Raw genomic sequence first — 23,828 nt, 5'->3', positions numbered from 1 at the left:
TCCTATACTGGGCAGTGTTGCTGGTGGAGGCAAAGAACATGCTCTTCTTTATAATGAATTCTTATCTGGTGTTTTATCCTTAATAAATGGCTATGGTTATTTTTGCATACTGACCAAATATTTGGCCTTTAAGAGTATATAATTAGATGGAAGAGTAAAAGCAGTTATTAAAGGACTGCTTTTCTAATGAAAGTAGTTTGAAATCATATAATTTTAGTTTCTACCGAATAGATATGATTAGTGTGTCGGAAATACTTCTACAGTGGATATAAAGGGAACAGTTGAGAGACAGTGGCTGAGAATGTGTCCGGTTATTTTTGTAGCTCATAGTTAGATTTTTTCTGTCTCTTTACTGAGATATTTCCGTATAATCGAACAGCTAAGTTACAATTGGATACAAAACTATTTGCACTTAGCAGCATTTCTATTTTAAAATAGGTATTGTACCAATGGATACATAAATCACAATGACTGTGAGAAAATTCTGGCCGATGTTACTACTTTGACAGAAATTTGAATATGGGATAGTATTGTCTGTATGGTATCAAAATGTTTTCATGGATTTCTAGCTGCTGAAACTGAAATCAATAAACTTTAGTTACTGTTGTTGACTGGAACAAGAAATCTGCACATTTCTGTTTTCTTCATATTATCTCTACGTTCACCAAGTGTTTCTTCCAGTGTTACTCCTTTTGTAGTACTTGCCACCTTTAGATTGACCTGTGAGGCACTCTTGGTGTGGGTTTTTGCATGTGCTTGCAAACTTCCTTGATGAAGAACTGTGCCTCTGGGTTTATGCAATTACTTTATGTTTTCTGAATAAACCCTAGAGAATCCCAGGCAAAATAAAATCCGATTAGTAGAGTAGCCAGTGGGCCATTGCATATTTTTTTATTCCTGTTTCAAATATATTTGTCAGTAATTGTGTTTTAAAGTAGACCTGGAATGGTCTTATGCACACCTGAATTTCACTTTAGATTACTGACACAAGTGTATTCCAGGTTGAATGTACATTAGCGAACAATAGTGCCTATGTTATGGATTACTTTGGAGACTGGAAAATAGGTTTTGTTTGGTTGGGAAATTTTAAAAACTGGAAAGGATTGTGTTTATTTTAAAACCTTGGTATGTCAGATTTGTAAGAAACAAACTTTTAACATAGCCCAAATTTATTGCGATCAGTTTAGTTACCTGTGCTAAATGAAGTGATTGAAAGTAGTTCATTTCTGCAGAAGTTTTAAAGTAAAGAAAATCCAGTCGCAGGAAATAATTGGTGAAACGCTTAGAGACAGTGTTGATTGAAATATTAAGCCCATTTGGGGTGTAATGTATTCCACTACGTCACAGCAACTGTTTTCTTTGCATCATTTTGTTCATTGGATTTAATTCAATACCTGCTTAATTCAAGGCAGTTGAAAAAATGGCATAATTAATTTTCCTTTTTTAATTTATGTGCAGAAGAGATAGAAGAGGAAATTATTTCTGTGACTTCTGAAGGTTTGGGTGACCAGAAACAAGCAAGTTTTTATTAATTATAAATTCCTTGTTTACTTCTTTAAAAGAATTCTCCCCCACCCCATGTATTCAGTGTTCTTTACATGATGATCCCCTTCCTCAATTCTTTTATGGGTAACAGTGAGTGATTTTTCCTTATCAGTGTGACAGAGGTAGACTGTGGTCCCTCCCAGGTCTTACAAGTGCTTCCATACTCCAGAGGACTGTCTTCGCGTGGCATGGTTGTCACACCTGGCTGCTGTAGACTTCATTTTCTGTATTTATTTAGGTTTTTTTGTCCTCTTATGATTGCTTTTTTTCCTGATACGTCAGCTTTTTGGGAATTAGCAGCATGCCCTGGAGTGGTGTGTTGTTTCTCTCAGTGCTTGTGTGAAGCAGAGCTGTGCCATTCCCACTGTCAGGTAGATCACTTTCTGCAAGGGACGCGCATGGGTCTAGAGAAGTTCCAGTTCAAGCCGTGGTCAGCATAGCAAGATCCTGCCCTGGCTAGCTCTTGATTCTCACCCTTCTCCAGAAGGGCTGGGAGGAGAGAAAGTTCATTGTGGAATCCCCTCTGCTATTCCTGACCTCTCAGCAGCATCCATTATATCTATCACCATCGGGGTGCTGTAATGCATCGCGATCGCCAGCACAGCTTAGCTATAAACACCTTTGCAAGAGAATGAGGCCTACTGGCCACTGGCGCTCTTTGCTGGTGCTATGTACTCAAATATCTTTTGCTACCTTAATGACTTTCTCTTCTCTTTATAGCCTCTGTGTCAGCAGGGAGAGATATTCTAGCTGTCTGAGCTCTTGCAGCAGACAAATTCTCTCATTGATTCACTGGAGTCCATGTGTGTCCCGTTACCCTGACTGTGCTTTCAGGAGGATACTCTGTGCTCCACCTGGGTGAGGGCTGGACCGCTGAGGCAGGCTCCCAGGCTAGGAAAAGCCCAGATAAAACACAGTGCTATCACTCCATGAGCAGTAATTCTTCTGAGGGAGAGAGTTCTTGATAACAAGCTACCTGACCAAGCCACTGTATTGAGCTGATGTGTAGGGCCCCTTTTCCTATGATTTCCAGTGCTAATTCCCTCACAGGAGAAGCACTGGAGAGCAACATAATCCTTTGTGGAGGATAAAGTCTATGTTTTCTTGGCCTGCTTCACAGGACTGCGTGGCTTTAGTAGGTGCTCTTGGAGATGTTCTCTGAGCCCAATACGTAACTACAGGACGTTCTTTAGCATGTTCATATGAAATGAAGCCAAGGTGACAGTTTTTATTGCTGTTTACACCTTTATACCTCTATTACTGCAATGCTCAATGGAGGAAGGCAGGGAAGTAGAATTTTCATTGCCGCAATGATTTGGCCTCATCTACTTCCACTTACTGCCATAACATCAGTCGGCACCTCTGAGTGTCATCGTCCCTCCTCTCCTTGGTTATACTCCTGTTCCTTCCCTCATTTTGGCATTCAGCTAGCTCATTTCAGCAGTGCTTGGTCTTCTGTCCTGCTGGCCATGCTGATTTTGGAGGTTGTTGGTGAGAGAGAGCCAGCCAGTGTGGTTTGGCATGTTAATAGCTGCTTGCTCACTCCCCTTCGCTTTGAAGAGAGATGGTTGCTGGACACAGGGGAGCCCCAGCCATCTCTTCTGGCTCAACGGTAAAGGACCACAGCAGTTACTGTCTGAAACCCAAACCGAAATGGAAATGGCAGGCGATCTAAGGTGTCGGGTTTCCTTTATCTGAAAAATTCACATTGTTGACTTTTGGCAACCGCACTCTGGCTTTTTACCAAGGGGATCTTTGCATAAGCCTCTGAATTTGCAAAATGCCTATTTTTTGATTGCCACAGGAGTGTTTTATGGGCAGTTTTTATGTCCTGTGTAGAAGTCAGTATAGGTCCGTTAGCAACTGAGGATAATGCTTCTTGAGTTGTCGGCAGTAGTCAGGGCTTTTAGAAATACTTTGCCCATGCTGATTGCTTTGTTTGGATGTGAGGCTGGAGAGGGGAAACGAAGGATTAAACTCAGGGAGGCTCAGAGCAGCAGTTCACCCCTTTCCTTGGTCTTAGTGTGGATGTAGTACACTCAGTCTCTGGTTAATCAGCCAGAGTGGTGGGTGATACAAGTCCAGTTCCTGGCATTGACTGGGGCAATGCTTGAATTGGTGATGGCCAAAGCCTTATTCCTTCAGAATGGGCTTGCTGCCTTTGAACTCCTCCTGGCTTGGTGTGGGCTTGTGAGGTGGCAGGAGTTGAAGTTAGCCTGGCTCTCCCAGGCCATTCAACATGTGGATATTGTGTCATTTTCTGAACCAGCCTGGGCCTCCAGCATTTCCAGTCGTAGGTTCCTCCTTTTTATCTTCCCTGGGCTTGCTGGCTCGCTAGGCAAGTGTGACTTCAGGCAGAGTCACGCTTTGTAACGCTGCAGCTCTCCCTGCATGCCCGTGCAAGCACAGCTAAATCACCTCGACCGTCGGGAGTGGAAGTCTCCCAGCTGGGGTGGGATGTCCTCTTTGAGAGCCTGGGGGCTTGCTGGAAAATGAAGTTTGGACAAGAAGTGTTCTGAGCCATCATTAAAGCCCATCCAAATGATTTGCTTCCTCAGAGCAGAGGAATTGCTCCATTCCTGAATGCCAAGTGACTTTCTGATTTTTATGGCTACCACATCAGACTTTCCAGAGTCCCTCAGATTGTTTTTCTTGAGTGAAACGTGGACGTATGTCTTCCCATTCAGAGATTATCCTGCCAGATAACAGAATATGTTGGAGCTTGCTACCTAATATGCAAAAGCAGATGTGCTGCTTTTGGTTGAAGCCGACTTTTTTCCAGCTTGAATGGTGTTTGTAGCTATCTGCTATCTGTACAGTAGATATTCAGAGTTTTGTTGGGATAGGCACAATGGAATTATTGAAGCACCCAGAAATGGTGCTGTGTTTGCTAGAGCTGTGTTAAATCTCCATTAGCTTCAAGGATGCCAGGGCTGATTTCCAGGCAATGATTAGCATGTGGTGTCCTGCTTCAAGTACCCTATGGTGCAGATGGCCACAGGGGCCTTCAAAACCTGAAAGAAGGGTATTGCAAGAGCTGGATTACTTTGAGATACTATGTGATACCTGTGCTGTCACCTGCCACCCATTTTCATTCCTTCTTGTTAAGTTTCTTTGTTTGCAGACTGAGGGGAAGCAAGGGTTCCCAGGCAGGGTCAGGGGCACAAATACTGGTAAGGGAAACAAAAATCCAGCTGCTAATGGCTCCCAATTTTAGAGTACCAGCAGCTGTGTGAAAGTCCAGAAGCTCCTGTTGCTGGTCAGTAACCTAATTTAAGTGGGCACAATGTAACTCAAAGAATGTCCTGCAGCTTTTTGGATGTTTTTGTGGTATTTCTGTTTCTGACCAAATTCAGTTTACAGGTATTCAGGTTCTAATTCTTACAAGTGTGCTGGAAAATGATAATCACCCCCCATTATTTTGTACTCGTTTGATGGTTGGACTTAATCTTAGAGGTCTTCTCACCCTAAATATTCTATGATTCTACTCAAAATATATGTAATTTAAAACAAGTATGATTGCTTACATGCAGCCTTCCCATCTGAAAGACAGAGGTCAATTCCATTTGATAGAAAAGTTACATTAAATTGCAAATTAACATTGTTTTAGTGGCTACTGGTAACCGAGAACCTGGGCGTCTTTCAGAAAATAGTTGATGTGGAAATGCAAAACAAAGGGGGGGTAAAATTAATTATTTAGATTGGCATGTCTTATTACATTACTTAAACCAGAATATAAATCTGCCTAGCGTGGTTTTGTTGCATCAAACAGGGATGTCTCAATTGTGGATTTACCAGAATAAATCACAATTTTAAAAAAGCATAGCTTCTGATCAAGATTGTAATATATAATATTTATCATTTCTCAAATACCTTATTTGATGGGAACCAAACTGGTGTTGCCATTGCCAAAAGCCAATCCTCATCATTTATTTTGTGGTCATATAAATTTTACTTTGCCAGCTTCTTTAGTGGTATTCAAAATTGTAACTCTTCTTAATGGGCAACCTATTTTGGCTTAAATTTTCCCATGCCTGAGGTTCCACAATGCTGATTTAGCAGAACAAAACCTTTGAAGATATTTCCTTTTCTCTGTGCTGTTTATTATATCCTTTGCTTCGTGTGTAGACCGAGCTCTGAAGTTTAGGTCAACAAGAAACCACTGCTGTGGTCAGGCTGGCTCGTGGGAAGCGGCACTCAGATGGTTCCAGTTTGTTTTTCTCTCGTGTCCGGGATGATTCCCACAGGTCAGGCCGGCAACTTCTGGCTTTGGAAATCAATGTAGATACCTGCTGAATAACGTGTCCTTGTGACAGTCTTTTTACCTGCATCTGCATGTTGGTTGTGGTCACTCTAGACTGGGTGAATGGTCCTTTAAGGACAACTAGAGTATGTTTCCTGCTTACTCGGACCCTTGGTGTTTGAGCTTTACCAAGCCAGACATCAACAACTCTTCAGCTATAAAGAGAACATGAAATAATATTTTGCATTCTTTTTTTACTTTATAAAGTTAAATAAGTGCTCAAAAAAAAAGGTTTCTGCATTTGTTTATTTGCTTCCTTCAAGCCTTGGAATCCAGACCTATAAATACAGGCTGACTTCATGTTTACAATTGTGATCGCTCTCACTTGAATTGATTGACGCTTCTTGTAAATAAATAAATAATAGTATTCAGATGTGTTTAGATCTGCAGGAAAATATTAATATTTTTGTTAAAATATGTTGCTTTTGCACATAAGAGAAAACCAATGTGAAAGTATCAACCTCTCTCACTTTCCTAAAACTGGGAAGCCTGTTTGCCAGCTACTGCAGAAGTAAAGACTTTGCACCCAGACTTAAGAGATGTAGCTTTTCACAGAGCTAGAAGCTATATTGCAAGCTTAGTAGTAGTTGGGTATTGACCTTCAATAGTGTTTCTTACAAAGGGTTGTGGCCTGATACTGATAATTCTTTTTTTATTGCAGATTTTCAGCATCATTTCTGCATTGCAGATTTCTAATTCTTTGTAGAAGATGATGTAGTTTTACTATTCCATGTGAGTTTTCTTAAGAATTATAAACTACTTTCCAGATTTACCAAATTATCTCTGAATACCATCTGCAGCTGAATTAAACCAATTCAGAAAAATTTTGCCTCCTTGTTAAGAAGTATCTTCATTCAAATTTGAAAAAAATAGATGAGGTACGAATTACATTTCCAAGTCTCCGTTTGTAAATCTAAATCGATTACTTGTTTTTTCTTAAATATTCAGGATGCAAAAAGAATCACCGATTTATTATGTTGGAAAATGATGCCATGGCTTTGAGTGACTCAGAATGGAGTAAAACCTAAAAGTTAAATTTAAAACTTCATTTATTTATAAACCAGAAACGTGTCCAAACAAGTTTGCGTCTCTCAGATTTTTCAGCTGTGACAATGCAGTTCTGATTCACGTTCCTATTTTTTGCTGAATAAAATGGCTTAATTGCATTATATAGTATTAGAGCAAATATTTTATATAAGGTTAAGCTGGGTGCTTCTAGACAAACATTATTTTTGCCTTAACATACATGCAAAAATGTTTCCCACTTAAAGGAAAGTGGTTGAAGGAATTTGGATTGGGTAATTTAGGTTGAACTGCTGAAAGCAAAGTTGCTTGCTTAGGCATCAGTCCAGTTAAAACTCGTGCACATCTTTAACTTTGTGCAGTCTGTGTAGCCTGTGAGACCTCTGCTGACATGGATAAAGTAAAAAAAGCATGCAACATCTTTCCCAAATTGGATGTACGTATCCTACTGTCACATGCACTTCAGTTACGTGTGCGTTAAGCGTGCTTGCAAATAGAAAACCTGGGGCTCTTCAAGAAATTACCTAATCTCACCCAAATGTCCAGCTGGTGCTCAAAACTGAGATTCCCTTTCTCGTCTATGCTTATGCTTTGGGAAAAAAAAAAAAAGGGAAAGGAAAAAAAAAAGATCGTTTTGTTGCTTTTAATATGAGCTTCTTTGGATTGGTTTGTCTCACTAGTGCAGTCGTGACGCAGTGTTGTGTTTTATCAGTGCCCACCCCCAGCAGAATTCTTTGCTTAAGAGGAGGCAGATTTTCACCTACTGAATAAGACTCTGGACTCACGTTGATGCTTCTCAGTGTTGTCTTGTGTGCTCTCCTGTGCTGGAGTGAATTTTATTCCCGGATTGCCTGGTGTAAGTTATAGCCCTCTTTCTACTCTCTGGGAGTTTGCATGTTCAGATGTGACTGTGTTAAATGATAGGATGTCTATTTTAGACTACAGCCTGTATTTACAATCAGGAGGGCAAGTTGCTGGAAGAACTTAGCTCCTTTTTCTTTTGCAACAGCTTTTATATACTGGGTGAGTTCTAAAGATTTCTGTGCATGGTTTTCTTCTATTAAACAAGTTTTCTGTAGCCACGAGCACTTGTTTTCTGAACGGATCTGAAAATCTGTAGTGTCAAATCATAAAACCACTTGCTTGTTAGAAAGACTTTGTTCAGGCACTGAAGGATCAAATTGTCCTTTGGTTAGAGAAAAAGATATTTATCAGCAAATGCACAACAAGGACTTGTTCATACTTTACGTATCTTAACTTGTTTGTAGAATTACTGTTTAAATGTGACTGCTGCCTGTGTTTTGGGTGAATGTTTTCAGCAACAGAATCTCATGCTGTATTTTATTGCTCTATTTTATTTTATGTTTGACCTGTCAGTGGTGGGAACAGAAGTTGATAAGGACTAAGAAAAGGACGCATCCTCTGGAAGTTTTGGGAGCTGGCAGTGACAGTCCCTCTCTGCAATGTTAATCTGGATGGGAGTCCTTGGAAAGCTATCAACTTCAGTCCTGTTTCCATATCAAGTAGTAGCATGAAGTATACTTAAACACATTGTGAACGTGTTAAAATAGGAACTGATTGTTATAAAAACTGCTTCTGTGGGTGCAGTAATTGATTTTTTTTTATTTTTTTTTTTTGAAAGTCAAGGGTGCATTTTCCGTATTGGAGCATTATACTTGCATCATGCTTGGCCTTGTGACAAGTCCTGTGCATGTAATTTAAGGCCATATAGGGATGTTCTTAGTCTTGAACCACTTGAATTAATACCACCTTTTATTTCATGAGTATAGTGTTAGTAATTTAATGTAGGTAATTTGCAAGCATTGTGGCTTGAGCATGAACTGGAAATGGTAAGGACTATTGATGTGAACGATGTTAGTAGGTTTGATTATAAATCAGGCGTGGTTTCTATGCAGTGCTGTGTTTTGTACCAATAGGCTGGAATGCCAGATCTGTTATGAGTTTAAATACAGAGGTGGGAAGCCCGACAGATTGGTTTTCTGTAAAGAACAACTTACAGAAATTAGAGAGGCATGGAATAACCTGCTAGAAGCTGCTGTCTGGGTAAGCATTTTAGACAGACTTTTCAGCCAGACTTTTCACTAGATGTGAACCTGCCTGTCAGTGCAAATTCAATGCAACTGTCTATCATGAAACATTTGGTGGTTTAAGGTCTGCAGGGGAAAAGAAATCATCCTCCCCCATCTCTCTTGTCATTAAGCAAAGCGGAACAGTTGTAAGAGTTACCTTGGGGAATAGTCCATTAGCTGCTGTCTTTTGATTTTTGCACATACCTGGGCAACACCAAAGCAGTTAAAACTGGAACCTTGCTGAATCTCTGTACTGTCCAGAGTAGGAGAAAGTTTTTCAGCTGCAGAGTATGATTTCTGAAAGCAGAAGAGCTGCATACAGTATGATTTATATGCGGTATGATTTATATGCCTTTCAATTTGTTGCGAGTGCAATAGGTTCTTCCCTGATTTTCTGTGGACAGAATATTAAAGGATGTTTATGGGGTCTCTGTTTCCTTTATGTCACACAGTTGGATTGCTGGTGGATAATGCACTCTGATTGCTTCTCTAGACTTTGAACTCCATCCCAAACTTTTGTTTAACCATTTGTCCCTGTTCCTGCTTTCTCTTTAGCAACAATTTGGCAAAAAAAAAAAACCCAAACCAACCGACAACTTGTTTTTCAAATTTCAGAATATTTTTTACTAAAAACATGGCCAGGCTTAGAGGTATCTCGTGAACAGTTTCCAGAAAAGCTGTCTTACTAAATATCTGTATATGAATATGTCCTAAAATGATCTTGTGGTTACCAGAAGATTCTGACTTTTTCCTGAGGTTTCACTTCTTGTTCTGCATGAATCAAGGCACTTCCTTACCTAGGTTTTGTGTTCATCTCTCCTTCAGGGAAGAAATGGCACTTTGTGTTGACAGAGTTCTAACAAGATGTTTAGCTAGCAACAAAATAAAGTCCGAGGGGGGTGTCTGGATCATCCGTCAGTGAGGCAGAGGGACGTGCTTAGCATTTCCAAAAATCAGATTTTTCTCACTGAAGTGCAAGTTCTGTAAGTTTCTAAGTCCCCTCAAACAGTTAAAAGCTTCAACTGAGATCTCCTAACTATGACACTCTAATTATGGATCGTAAAAAAACCGTACTAGCTAAAAATCTTGCCTTAATGCAGAATTACCTTCTTACAGCTTGAAATTTCATCTCTGTGCATTTCCCTCTGCTCTGGCGGCCATCAGAGATGTGCACTCCAGCTTCAGGTCCTGCAGCTCCCCACTGCTAGCACAGTTCTTGTGCTAACGCCCGAGGGTGTTTTGGGGAAAGTTATCCAAAGCGTAAATGGGTAAATGAACTTTTGCACTCCGGTTCTGCTGCGGTCGTGCAGCGCACCGGACCGCGGGGGCCTTGGCCCAGAGGCAGTATCGGTCCCGCAGGTAAACGGGAGGATTTCCTAGCGTCCAGCCCATCAGGTTGAATTGCACTTGGCACACGTAGAGGCGTGTTGATGAAATATAAACGAGTGCAGGAGGGAAACAGGATAGTGACTTCCAACTGTCACGCAGAGAGCAGAAGATCTGCCATTCCCTACTGCACGGCATTTTTTCCAGTTTCTTTTGTCCCAGTAACAATTTGAAATACCACAGGTTCTTGGGTTAGATTAGGTGGTGAGGGGCATAGCTCAGCGTGTCTGAGCATGCCAGATGTATTTTGGGCTCTAGAAAGAAGCCTGCTACAAGATTTAGGCTGTATTTAGTCACTGGCCTACTTTGCAGGATATTTTGCATTTCTGAAAACTTTCTCAGCAGAGATGTGCTTCCTCCCCCCCCACCCTGTTTCCTTCTTTAAAGGTTTAACCTCCCTTACACTTATTTAAGGCTAAAAGTAGTAACACCTAGCCGTTCAAATGCTCCCTACATGTTAGTTTTTAAATAGGTGTTTATTACATTTCATCTTTTAATTTTGATTTTTGTCTTGTTAAATGGCTGGGCCGTTGCTGTGCTCTGTCACTTGTGCAAACACAGTGGACATGGAGTCAAGCCTCCCAGGTTTTGGAGGGAGCTGTATTTTGAACCGTCACCTTGCATAAAATGACAGGAGGGGTGACTTCTTACATAAGACATCATTTTCTCCTGAAGCCGTATATCCTGTTTCACAGGGAGGTACATCATGTATCTGCCTCTCCAGGCCCTTTGCCAACAGCCCCACTAACAGACTTTGGGAGACTCTTTGGCCTTCACAAGGAGTTTTAGGAGCAGACATACACACACTTTAAGTCTTCATTTCTTTGGGACCATCTGGAGCTCTTCTCTGCCTCCCTCTCCCAGGGAAGCTAATAAAGGCAACCTTGTGACTTAGTGGTTTATTTTGGAAGCTGCAGGAACTTGCTGTGGCTGGAGGAGCCAGATTTGGCAAACATCATCCCATGAACTCTGTTGTGGTGGGGGAATGTCACAATCCCCCTGCTCTTCCTTATCCCAGAAATTGGGTCACCACCCTAAATTGGTAGGTTGGTTGACAAGTGGAGAAATGACACATCTCTGTTGGGAATAAGCACTTTCATCTTGTGGGTCTGAAGGAAACAGGTCTCATACAGTCACAGCATTTGTGGGTGCATTGCATGGATCTCAGTCAGCTTTGCCCATTTTCAGGAGAGGAAACTGGGGCACCGAGGTTAACTTGGCAAAGGTACTGTGCAAATCCATGCAGGGTGAAGAATTTAATCATTAATCTCCAGGATCAAGGAAGGACCCTAAGTCCAGCACTTCATCTCCTAAGCAAAAATCTGACAGACATTATAGACATTTTTTTAACACATGAATTTAATGGAGTTTTGTCTTCCTTCACAGGCAAATGAGGGCTAATTATAATTGCTTTTTCCAAATATTGTTAGCCTTTTCTGCCTCTGTGAAGTCCTTTTCCACTGAGTGGACTGAGTGCTCATGAATTATACAACAGGCAACAAGTCTTCAAACACCAAAAATGCACTGGTGCTTCATTTTCTCATGTTATCTCATAGTATAAAAATCCTTATACAAATGTTTTTTAGCCATTAAGACCTTCTGAGATGTTATTTTAGAGTGTAAGGCATTCAAGGATTGATGTCTGCTCCATGTCTGGAAAAGGCTGGAGCAACAATTGTTCAGCCAGTTTGGAGCCTGGAAAAAGAAAGAGGGAGATCTTTTCTCCTGTACATGTGTATTTAGAGAAAGCACCAATTCTTTACATCAACTTCAGTGTTTTCTGGAAAGCACTTATGTGCAGGGGTAGTATTTTCCTGTTGGCAGTTTTTAAGGATCCTGCATCTCAGGAATATGAGAGATCTCTTCTATAATTTTGCCGTTACATCAGAGGTTTCAGAGGCCCTTCCTCTGTGCTACCGCAGGACCTACATTGCGCTGGAGCCATCCAAAGGAATTAAGCGTGATCTTGAAACTCTGCATGTGGGTATATTGTTTGAGACTGAAGTGACCCTGGGGAAACTGAGAGAGAGCAGCAGGTGGGCTCGGGGCTTTTCATCTGATATCCCCTGATCTCTTGAAATGCTTCTTAAAACATGTGGAGTTGACTGACAGATATTTGCTGCTAAATGTTCATTTAACCCCTGGCCACCTCCAAAATGGCACTTTTCTGGAGCCAAACAACATGGATGGGAAAGCAGAGGGTGGCACAGGATGACTAGGTGCACAGGATGACTAGGTGCCACAGGTGGGTGCTAGCAGAAGAGTTGCGTCCCTCTAAAGAGTTTGGGCAAATTTGCTTCTAGCCTTTGACCATGTTGACATCAGTGTGGGCCTTATTGCTCTGCTTGGCAGTTTTTTGGCTGGTGAAGGCTTTATTTTTTAAAGTCCCTTTCTCTCTGTCCATTTGTTGGTTTGAAAGAACTCACTTTTTCAGCTCAAACTAATTAAGGACTAATTAAATTGTAATTCAAAAGGCAATCGTAAAACTTAAACTATCAAAAGAAATACTAAGATATCTATAGCAGTGGTTTGAATATGAAAACAATTGGCCATGTATAGGAAAGAGAAGAGAACTCATTGTCTTAATTAAACTTTTTTTACAGTCTTCCCTAAATCTTCAGGAACATGGGAATATTGCGATTATTGAGCTGTTTCAGTGACTGAGAAGCTCTAAGAAAATTATATTCTTCCTTCAAGAGATGTGATAACAGCAATAGATGAATATTAATACTTTTCAGAGTATTTTCAGTGTCATTTCCTAGACAGACATGTGGATAAAATATTTTTTCAAAGGAGTGCATCCCTGGCTGCAGGTGATAAGATGTTGAGAGCTCTGCTGAGGTTGGTAGAGCTAGGTGATATACATCAGCTGGGAATCGGGCTGCATGGCATAGTCTATATATTCTACGTTTTATATTCACTGGGTGCAAAGAGCCAAGAAGAATCCTCCTACAAGAAGGGCTTATCGCACTGCTTGGTAAATTCAACACAAGCAGCCCCCCCAACCTTTCTAAATCCTTTTAAATTGCTCAAAAGATTTTCTCAGTCAGTGATATTGCAAGAAACATATTGCTTTGGAGGTGACCTAATTTTAACCTTTTCTGAATTGCTTTATGATTAGAACAGTCACATGCTGAGGTAGGACCCCATTAGTGGGTTTAAATCATCTGTTTACTGCTGAAAACGTGCATTGTTATGGGCTCTGCTGAGTATTCCCCTTTTTAAAAAAAAAATCTTTTATTTTCTTTCTTTTTTCTTTTTCTTTTTTTTTTTGTGTTGCAGGACAGAACATCGCAGTTGTACCGGTTTGGGAGCAAAATATGGAATGTGTTTCACTGCTGACCGAAGGCAACCAAATGAACAGTATTTATAGTAGTTTGAAAATCAGCAGTTAGCAGTTTCTTCACATTCTAACACTACCCAGCACTTTCCAGAGAGAACTCATTGTTTACAAGAAATCTGCTTTCCAAATCCGTTGCGGTGCCCTCCAGCCTTGACTATTAACTATTTGCAAAGGGGAAGCGAACCTACGATTTGAGGAAAGATGGCAATGGATGAGTACCTGTGGATGGTCATTGTGGGCTTTATCATTGCTTTTATTTTAGCCTTTTCGGTTGGTGCAAATGATGTTGCCAATTCTTTCGGAACGGCTGTGGGCTCTGGTGTTGTTACTTTACGCCAGGCTTGCATTTTGGCTTCAGTTTTTGAAACCACTGGCTCAGTATTACTGGGAGCAAAAGTCGGAGAAACAATTCGGAAAGGTATCATTGACGTTAACCTGTACAACACCACCGTCCCGCTGCTGATGGCAGGAGAAGTGAGTGCAATGGTTGGTAAGTAATACTTTCCTGTTCCAAGTAACATTCCTTGTGTATCTGTCATCCTGTTCGTTGTGGATATTGTTAATTAAGTTTTCCCATCTTCTGGACTTGCACGTCTGGTTTTGTGAGAATCCAGGGGCCTGGATTCCTCTTTTAGTCTCTCATGTCTTTTAAATGCTTCTAATCATTTTCATTTCGCAATGGATCAGCCCTTTAACTAATAGAAGAAAAAATGTTAAGCATAATGGATTGTGTAGATGTATCCCGAGCGTACTGGGGATTTTTATGAAGGTATATGGAAAATACATAAGCATGACATTGGGGACTGTACAGAAAACCCTACAGAAATCAGTTTGCAAGGAATATGTAACTAATTACCTAATCGTTTGTACTAATTACCTAAATCGTTTCAAAAAATTACAGAAAATCCAAACACATTTGCTTGACTGATTGTGTTGCTGAGTGATTGCAATTAGTCACACACTTCACCTTTGCCCATGGCAAAAGTAAGGGAGCAGTAAAGATAGATGGTCACACATTTAAAGTCTTTTTAATTTATCTGACTCAAAGGGGAGCGGTTCAGCGTACATTAGAGTTTGCTCCACGTTTTGTTTGCAGTAAATTAATCTCCGTTTAGAACAAATAGCATATTCTGAGGTAAGTAACATTAAGCCGCGGTATTTACTCTTTGTTTATACGCAAGAGGCTTTGTGAGCTTTTGGAGAGCTTCCTCAAGGATCAATAGCAAACTTGCATTTAAAGGGCAGGAGGCAGCAGGAAGGAAACCCTTTCGCTATGGGAGAGGCAGACCAGGCAAGGGGCCAGCCTGCACATCTCACCACTGCTTCTTCAGTCTGGCAGGTTCGTGGTGTGCCACGCCAGGGCTGTGTGGTTTATACGAGTGCCTTAGCATCCTCCATTGAAAGAGATGCTCCACTCAAAGGTTTTCTTCCATAAACCTAACATAAATATTATTTCCACCTACCTCCTCCAGCCTCCCCACAGTTTTCAGGCAGGACCCACACATGTGATAGGTGAATCCTTGCAGAGGTTTACTATGTGTGGTTATTTTTCCCATTTCTTTAAGGAAGTGGAAAAATGTTGCTTTTTTTTCCCCCTTAATTTTAATGAATGAAAGTGGATGTCAAGTGTTGGTTTTTGGACTTGTCTGAGGTGGCTTTGTGTGCCTGAGAGCAGGGAGGTGGTTCCCTTGGTCTTTTACTGCTCCCAAGCCTCCTGAAGGTTGGCCACGTTCCCCTGCCCAGGGAGAAGTGGGGTTAGTTAACAAGAAATTGCTGCTGGGGCCACAGCCACTTCCCCAGATGCTCCCTCTGTAAGGCTGCCAACTTAAACCACATCAAATGCTCTTCCACAACCCCCCTCACCTCCCCCCCTCCCCATTCAGTTCCTCTTTACCCATGTCTATGTCTCACAAGGTCAGCTGCAGATTTCTGGTCTTTCCCTCAAGCTGTAGGGTGACTTCTTAGTACCGCTCCACTTGCATCATTTAGCCTTCTGCTTCCTGAGATAAGCTCCATGGTTTCCCACGGGTGTGCGCCCTGGAGCAGTGTACACCGTCTGAAATGTGACCTGCATCTTCTGACCTCCATGTTCTTGATACTCAGAGTCTCAGTTGAAGGAAGGGTCCTTTTCCTTTTCTGTATCTATTTATGGCATCCTGATCCTGGCCGGGCAAAGTTTTAAGTCTCAGATGCCCCCTGCGGAGGCAACTGGCCAGAAGCTCAAAGAAAACAACTTATTTGCATGTGTATTTACATAAGCCTGTGTGAACTTCATGACCAGTTGCATTCCCTTCCTCCAGTGAGGGCATTAAGAAGAAATTCCACATTTATATCTCTGAATTAATCATGTTACAAACTGCAGATTTCATTTTTTTTCTTCCCCCCCCTCAAATCCATGTCCAGCTTCTCTCTCAATGTACACTATTATTTTTTCTGTGCTTTCTCTGAGTCTTCCTGGATGTTTTCTTTTCCTCTTTCTGTTTTTGCTCTGCATTTTCTCCCCCTGTTCTCTCATGCCCCATGATCATGTTTTTGCAATTGGACTTAGTTACTGAATTTCGATGAGGCTTAAATAAGTCAACAGTCTGGGAGAGACCAAAAGTCACTGCTGTATCCTCTTTCCAGATGTTGCTGGAAGATCCTTTGATGCTTGCAGCAAACAGCAGATGGTGATTTTCAGGGCAACCTTCTCTCCTAAGAGAGAAGGAAGCAGGGAGCAATGGGATTAAAATTTTTAAATGTAACATTTTGTAGTAATTTGAAGCATATTAAAGTGTTGTTTGTTAGGTGGTTGGAAGTTAGGGACTGCTGCTCTTGGGAGCAAATCGTCGTACTTCCCCAGCGTTAACTGATTGTCAGCTTATTGTCAGGAATTGCCCCAGTGTTGTTCTCCTGGTCCTGGTGGGAGCTGAAGTCAGCAGCTGCTGTGACCGAGGAGATGCCACCAGCAGAGAGGACATCCCAGCTGGGATTAGCAAAGCATACTGCTAACCCAGTCTCGCAGGTGGCATGGTGCTCCGAGGGGGCTCGCGGCTGGCACACAGCACCGGACCCTCAGGACGTGGTGCCCTCAGCAGCAGGGGAGCCTGAAACACCCCCTGAGCTGAAAGCCAGCACTGGCGACTCTTGGTCAGGGCAGTCCGCAGCCGGCCCTCTTCCTTTAGGAGACAGCAACGCAGAAGGAAAGGGTGTGCAGCCATGGTGTCAGCAGGCATGAAGAGTCTGATTTTGGGACTCTGTGACAGGTCTAGTGAGCCTCTTGCTTCCTAGGTTAGTTTTGCAAAGATAAAAATTGGGAATGTGTATTTTATGTTAAAAAGGAGATAAAACTTTTGTGCAGGTAGTTAAGGCATTGCCAGCCCCACAGGAAAGTCCTGCTAGAGGTTCACTTCCTTAGACCAGGCATTGTCCTCAGACCATCAATGAATCCTCCATCACTTTCCCCCTTGCTCTCCTGTTTGTTTTCAGGATGAAGTTGATTGAATAAGAAATATTGCCATACTCCCTCTGTTTCCCGCCCCCCCCCCCAACAGACATCCCCGCACTACACATTTGCAGCACAGCTGTGGCTTGGTTGCATTTTCCTTATCTTTCAGACCAAGTATTTTGTAATTACATATCTATGACTGGCTTAACTGTTTATTTGGCTCTTTACAGATGTTACCATCTGTTTTCTCTTTCACCTCACTTCCACTTGCTAATCTCTAAGTTCATGTCAAAGGTTTCAAAGTGTATTTATTTTTATTTTAGTACAGGGGAAGAGGAGCCAAAAATTGAAGAGCAGGTGTTCCTTGCTTGATCTAGAATTTCCAATAGCAATAGGAGTACCAGTTGTTTTGGGATAGTACCCCAGGAGAGATCAGTTTTACAAACTGGTTGACTTCCAAACGTAGCCACATACGATGCCAGCAAATCACCATTTGCAGGTGGCTCCGTTTCAAGACCGTCAAACCATCCTCTCCTCTTGGAACTGAGGGTAGAGGCTGAGATTTTAAGCATACGTTCAGCAACCTTCCTTTATCACTTGTGTCTGCTGCAGACCTCTTAAGAGAGGTCATATGAGCCAGGAAATGGGGATTTCTCATGGCAGTTTGATTGTTGCCACTGGGGCCTCTTTAGTCTTAAGGCCATGAAGTCTTAAGATTAACAAGATATCTTCCTAAGAAGTCTCTAATATTAAGCAAGATCCACAGGAAGCTTGTGTCGCTGCCAAAATGACTTTGATGTGCTGAGGTTAGTGCCACTGCAAGGGGAGCAGGGAGCAGGGATCCTTGCAATATGAAAATGAGTCAGATCACGGAGCTGTGTGCTTGAGTGCTTGGTGGCTAACTGTGGTCTGATCTCACTGTCTGGTGCTTGAGGTCTTCTTCCTCTCTCTCTCTCCTCTCTCTTCCTCTTTCTCTCTCTTCCTCTCTCTCTCCTCTCTCTCTCTCTCTCTCTTCTCTGTCTCTTCCTCTCTCTCTTTCCTCTCTCTGTTCCTCCTCTCTTCCTCTCTCTCTTCCTTTTCTGCAGTCTTGGCAAACATCCTTCCTTGGGACATCTGTTGGGATACCAGGCATTGCATTTGTTTTATAGACCTTTAGCTACCATCCTTTAGTTAAAGGATCTTATTTCCTTACGTCAAAGATATCTTTGGCTACTGTGTGCCCATTTTAAGCCTCTTCTGCAGTTCTGAATTTCTCCAGTGCTACAATGAGTTCTAAATGAAGGCAGTGAGAGTCCGTATTCCTTCCTCAGTCCATTTTTCCTGTAGAGGACTCCAGATGGCCATGCATCACTGAGAAGAGGCATAAAAACTCCCTGCCCCACAATTTCAGCCTTCCTATGGTAGCATCTGAATTTAGGAGCATGAGTAGTTAGTGAAACAATGGATGCCTCCTCACACTGATCCCATGGAGGCTTCCAAGTCTGGTTCTCAAGAATGAGGCTTTCCAGTCTTGATGCAGACTGGGACCAGTTGGTGTATTTAATCAGACAGGCTGTAAATATTGAAAGCTTCTAAAAACAAAACAAACCAAAAAAAAATCAGAACTGCTGTGCAGTGTAAAGGAGCTGTTAGTAATAAAAAGTCATAAGTAAGATGCAGCATTCAAAGCTGCTATTAAACTGTCTTAGTGTCTGCTTTTAGAGACAGAACAGGAACAAAACTCTCTTTAGGAGATCTCTGTCGTGCATGTGGAGTGTAGGCAGTGCTCGTAAAAGAATGTGGGTACATGGCAAAGAATTTTCTGTGTGGCGTTATTGTTACTGTTGTTGTTTATACCATATGGTTGGGCTTTTTTCTAGGTTCTGCTGTTTGGCAGCTGATTGCATCGTTCTTGAAACTCCCGATATCAGGGACCCATTGCATTGTAGGTGCTACAATTGGATTTTCTCTGGTGGCAATTGGCACGCAGGGAGTCCAGTGGATGCAGCTTGTCAAGATTGGTGAGTGCTGTTTCTTTTTACGCACGGGGCTATGTGAAGTAGCATGCACTGCCTGCAAATACATACCCAGAAATCTGCTTTGGGCTCATCGCACGCCCTCCTGAAATGATTTTCCGCCCTAGTCCTGTCATTCAGAAGATGCACTAATACTGCATTTATTAAGAGTTCCAGTGTATCTCCAGTGGAGGAAGGGATAAGATGCAAGTTGCGCTACCCCATCAGTAAGCTGAGGAGACATTGTCCCTCAGTGACATGCTTCAAGGTGACATTCCTCCTCTTCTAATTCTTTTCGTGGCAGCTCATACCACCTTGTCGTAGCTCTCAACGACGCTAGCCATCATGTGAATGCCCACAATCATGTTTCTCCACCCACCAGCTTCAGGGAGGTGAAAGCTGGGCATACAGCACATGCTTAACTCACAGCCTCCCACTGCCAAGATCAGCGCAGCCGAGCAGGGATGTGAAGGAGTTTTCATTATTGTTTTGGAAGCCTTGTAACCCAAGTCGCAGCCTAAACCCTGTGTTAAAGGGTTCTATGCTGAAGGCATGGAAATACAATTGAGCTTCAGAGAAGTTGAAGCAATGCATATTTTTTTTCAATTTCACTGAAAGTAGAAGAGAGTTTACAGTGACAGAAGAATCAATCTGTTAACCGTGCCGCAAACAATAAATCACTCTGGATGAGATTTCCAAAGTGCTGCCTTAATCCGGTTTTATTGAGATCAGTGGGAGTTTTACCACCTACTTCAGTTAAATTAGTACTGGACACTGGCAAATCTGGCCTGCAAAAAATGTGCACACATTATTCATTATATTCATTCTGTGGCATTTTGGAAATCGAGACTTTTACCCTGTGAGCAGCAAGGCATCCTGCTAGATGCAGTTGTTTTCCACTTGTTTGCAACATTCATGGGCATGGTGATTAAGAAATTACAAGACGTTCTTGGTCAGTTCTGCATCAAGCTACAGGATACTTTCCTGATGAATGTTACTGCTAAACTAGCAAAATTATCAGGAAATGTTTTGGCTGTTATTTCTAATCATGCCTAGCATTACTTTGACTTACATGAGTGTCAGTGGACACGGAGTTGCATATTTATTCTAGCTGTACAAGGAGTGTTTTAAATTTATTACTCATTAATATTATGCAAGAATACTGTTTATTTCATGTTTCATTCTTTCTTTTCTTCATCACAGTTGCCTCTTGGTTTATTTCCCCACTGTTATCTGGCTTGATGTCTGGAGTCCTCTTTGTGCTGATTAGATTTTTCATTTTAAACAAGGTAAAGAAATCTCACTATTGCAATGAGTGCTCAGTGTGTGTGAAGGCTGTGTTCCAGCTTCCCATTGGAGTGCTGGCATTTCCAGAGTTAAAAGTTTGTGGCTTGCTTTTTTCCCCAGGAGACCAGTCAGGTTTTTTAATAGCCATTGGAACTGTACTTGCTCTTAGAAGCTGTGAAAGTTCAGAGTAGGTAATTTGACAAGTATTTGAGGCTTAGAATGTGCTATGTGATAATATTGTATATTCTGTTTGATTAAAGGGTGGTACATTGAGATTGCTTCTATGTTAGTACAAACTTGTTGGCATTGAGTTAGTCTCATGGTAGCCATTCTGCCTGTTATTCAAACAGAACGGCCTCCCTTGCAGATACTCTAATTGGTGTTTCATAGTTGCAAAATTTTAAGCTTTGGTTTTCTAGAACATCAGACATTAAATATTCTCAAGAAACCTGAATCTATGGGTTTTAGTGATCTCAGTCAAAAGTGGCAGCTTTGAAGTAACATCAGTCCTTATATCTCCAGTGTGGAAGTTGATTTATCTGCCACCCAGCATGAACTGGAAACCAGAATGATTTTGTCTGCTCTTTCCATTTCTCTAACACCAGTCAACTTGCTAAAATGGGGGAGTGCGGCGTATGACAATGACCTAAAATAAGGGACATGATATTAGCAGTTATACAGGGAACTTAAATAGATGAAGGATTAATTCTTTTGCTATAAATAACACCACCTGTAACCTCAGCTTCAACATTCTTTATTTCTGATGTAAATAAATGTCAGCGATAAAAGCAGATGATAAATTTGATCAGACTCAGCTTTGAATTTAAAATTACTCAAGTTGCATAAAGGACAGAGAAAAATTTCCTCTGTTGCATTCAAAACCTAACAACTTAAGAAATTAGTCATCAAAATCACATGAACTCTGGTATAAAAGCTTCATATTTAAGCATTCAAGAAGTAGAAAAAGTTCAAACTAAGAAAATTGTCTTCTGACTGCCATCTGCGCCACTCACAAAGCATTAAGATCTGTAGAGCTTCTGAAGATATAAGCAGGTAACAACTTGCATTGTGTGTGTGCATAAAAAAGGAGTGGCTCTTTTGCTTGCAAGTCCATGGACTGGAGTAGGGTTCATGCCCTTGTTGGGGGTGTCTGTGAATAGCAGCTGGCCCTGCGGATGCAGCCTGTGCTGCATCACACTTCGCAACCGGGGCATAGCGCAGGGCGGCCACAGTCATCTCTCAGCTCCCTTTTATAGCTCATGGCAGCAAGAAACAAAACCACATTAGCCAGCCCTTAACTTTGCCAGGCTCTTTGCAAACACGTGGAGCTGCTCAAAAGGCCAAAGCAGTCTCCTCACAAAGGCTTTTTCCATGGCTCACACCGTGCGTTTCCACTATGCCGCCAGCTGAGCCTGTCCTCATGCGTGCTGAGGGCACGAGACCATGGTGAGCAGCAGGCAGAGCAGCGTGCTAAACATTGTACGCCCGCTTTACATAGGTTACCTGTTTAGTACAGCCTAATGTCTCAAAGGTTTAGGTTAGCTGGTGGAAAGTGCAAGGCTGTGTCAGTCAAAACTGAGAGATGAGGAAGGTTTTGCAGTGGGTGAGTTGCAGTGTGGCTTGGAGCCTCCCTCCAAAAATATCAAAGCCTTGCCCTGGTTGGCACCCTTCAGTTGTGCCAAGTGAAAGGGACTCCTCATCTTGGAGACAAGATAGATAGCTCTCACAGAAAGAAACCTGTCAGCCAGCAGGTCTGCAGCTGACCTGAAAGTACAATCCGTCTCCCTGGTTCCCATTAACACTGTCAAACTTTCCCAGAATGTCAGTGCTTGCCAGGACCAGCATTGTGGGTTTGGATGTAACCGGACAGATCACCATCCTTTCCTCAACATCCACCCAAAATCTCCATGTACCTGCCACTGTGTTTTCCTCATGGTGATTAATGCAGACATTAATCTGGTGGAAAATTCAGCTAATGTTTCCTTTTTTCCCCTGATTTCTATGCAGGAAGACCCCGTCCCCAATGGTCTCCGTGCACTTCCAGTGTTTTATGCTGCTACCATAGCTATTAACGTGTTTTCCATCATGTATACGGGGGCACCAGGTAAGTGAGCTGCCTGCAGCGGGAAGTATGGGAGGAAGGCTCCCCACAGTGTATGGGGATGCTCTGCCAGCTGTCAGCACTGCACGGTTATCTCTTACGTTAGAAGTTAACAAGGGCAGGAGTAAATCATACACCTCCCCACGTGCTCCTATTTGTGCGTGTGCTTTTGTGACTCCCTCCTGACCACAAAAGCACGGCTACAAAACCAAATAAAAATCCCTCTTTAGAAGAACTCTTGGCTTGCCAGCTTTAGCCTTGTAAATCAGAGCATGTGTTAAGCTCTCAAAGGTATTCCAGATGTGGGCATCAAGGAGGGACAGCCCAGAGTGGGCAGTAAGAGCAGGTAGGCTGTCTGCACTCAGTTTAATGCTACCGCTCCACTGAAGTTAACAGAGTCACTGTTCTGGCAGATCTGGCACAGAGCCTATTAATTAAATTTACATCTTTATTTCCCTTCAATGATAAGAAGCCCTGAGCCTGTTTCTGTACCGAATGCATCTTCTTTCTTGGGTGCTGTGTTTTCATTGCAGCTCAGTAGAAGGAAATGATATGTGTCATCTTCAGGACTATGTTTATATTTTTGTATATTATATGTGCATTTCCATGTTTGCACTTGTATTTGAAGTTATATTTTTATGTTTGTATATTTATATTTACACGTATTTTAATTTTATATATTTGCATGTGTGTTTAATTTTACTTGAGCTGTGTACATTTAAACATGCACTTACAGCAGAAGAGTTCAGAAAAAAGGTGTTCAGTGCTCTTGGCTACTTTATTGAAGACTCTGGTCATTAAATGGTCAGATTATTGCTCCAGAGCTATGAATGAATAGGCAGTTGGAGAGACACTCCTGAACATGCCCCTGAATTATAACAGCAGGCTTAGAAAAAAAAAATGTTAATAGAAATTTGTTTTCTCTAAAACCTGATGCACTAGATATTCTAGATAAATGCAGTTGGTAGACTTCATAGAATAGTGCTACTGTCATTAATAAGAAGCTGGAGAAGCTTGCAATTTGAAGGTAATGTAACTCAACTATTCCTTTTCCTTAAGTCTAATTGGCTGCGTATCCAAGATGTTTCACAGTAAATCAGCTGTATAACCAACATTTCCTCATTAGTTGTACTGCAGAAGTAGGTCAGGCACTCTGCAGTGACTCATTAAGCAAAATAAATGAAATAAGAATCTTAATGTCCCTTCTGTTTCAGCTTAGCAGTATCTAAAGTGTGTGAATAAAAAGGTGGGACACTGTTTTTAATACTCAGGAAATACACATTTGTTCTCCGAGGCCTCTGTCCTGGCAACATTTACTCACAAGGATGA

At 41.8% G+C, this 23,828-nt stretch overlaps 1 protein-coding gene across 1 annotated transcript in view; it reads left to right on the top strand.

Annotated features, from left to right (window-relative positions):
- The first annotated feature begins 7,242 nt into the window (after positions 1-7,242).
- SLC20A2 (solute carrier family 20 member 2) overlaps positions 7,243-23,828 on the top strand; it is a 38,571-nt gene continuing 21,985 nt past the window's right edge. The window contains exons 1-5 of the mRNA XM_084262659.1: positions 7,243-7,727; positions 13,630-14,180; positions 18,977-19,117; positions 20,315-20,400; positions 22,406-22,502. Of these exons, the coding sequence (XP_084118785.1) occupies positions 13,892-14,180; positions 18,977-19,117; positions 20,315-20,400; positions 22,406-22,502 (613 nt within the window). The 5' untranslated portion in view covers positions 7,243-7,727; positions 13,630-13,891. The remainder of the gene's footprint in view (positions 7,728-13,629; positions 14,181-18,976; positions 19,118-20,314; positions 20,401-22,405; positions 22,503-23,828) is intronic.

The sequence above is a fragment of the Gallinula chloropus genome (assembly GCF_964237585.1).
Source record: "Gallinula chloropus genome assembly, chromosome: 4".
Lineage (NCBI taxonomy): Eukaryota > Metazoa > Chordata > Aves > Gruiformes > Rallidae > Gallinula > Gallinula chloropus.
The sequence above is the reverse complement of the archived record's forward strand: the minus strand, read 5'-3'. Positions and strand labels throughout refer to the sequence as shown.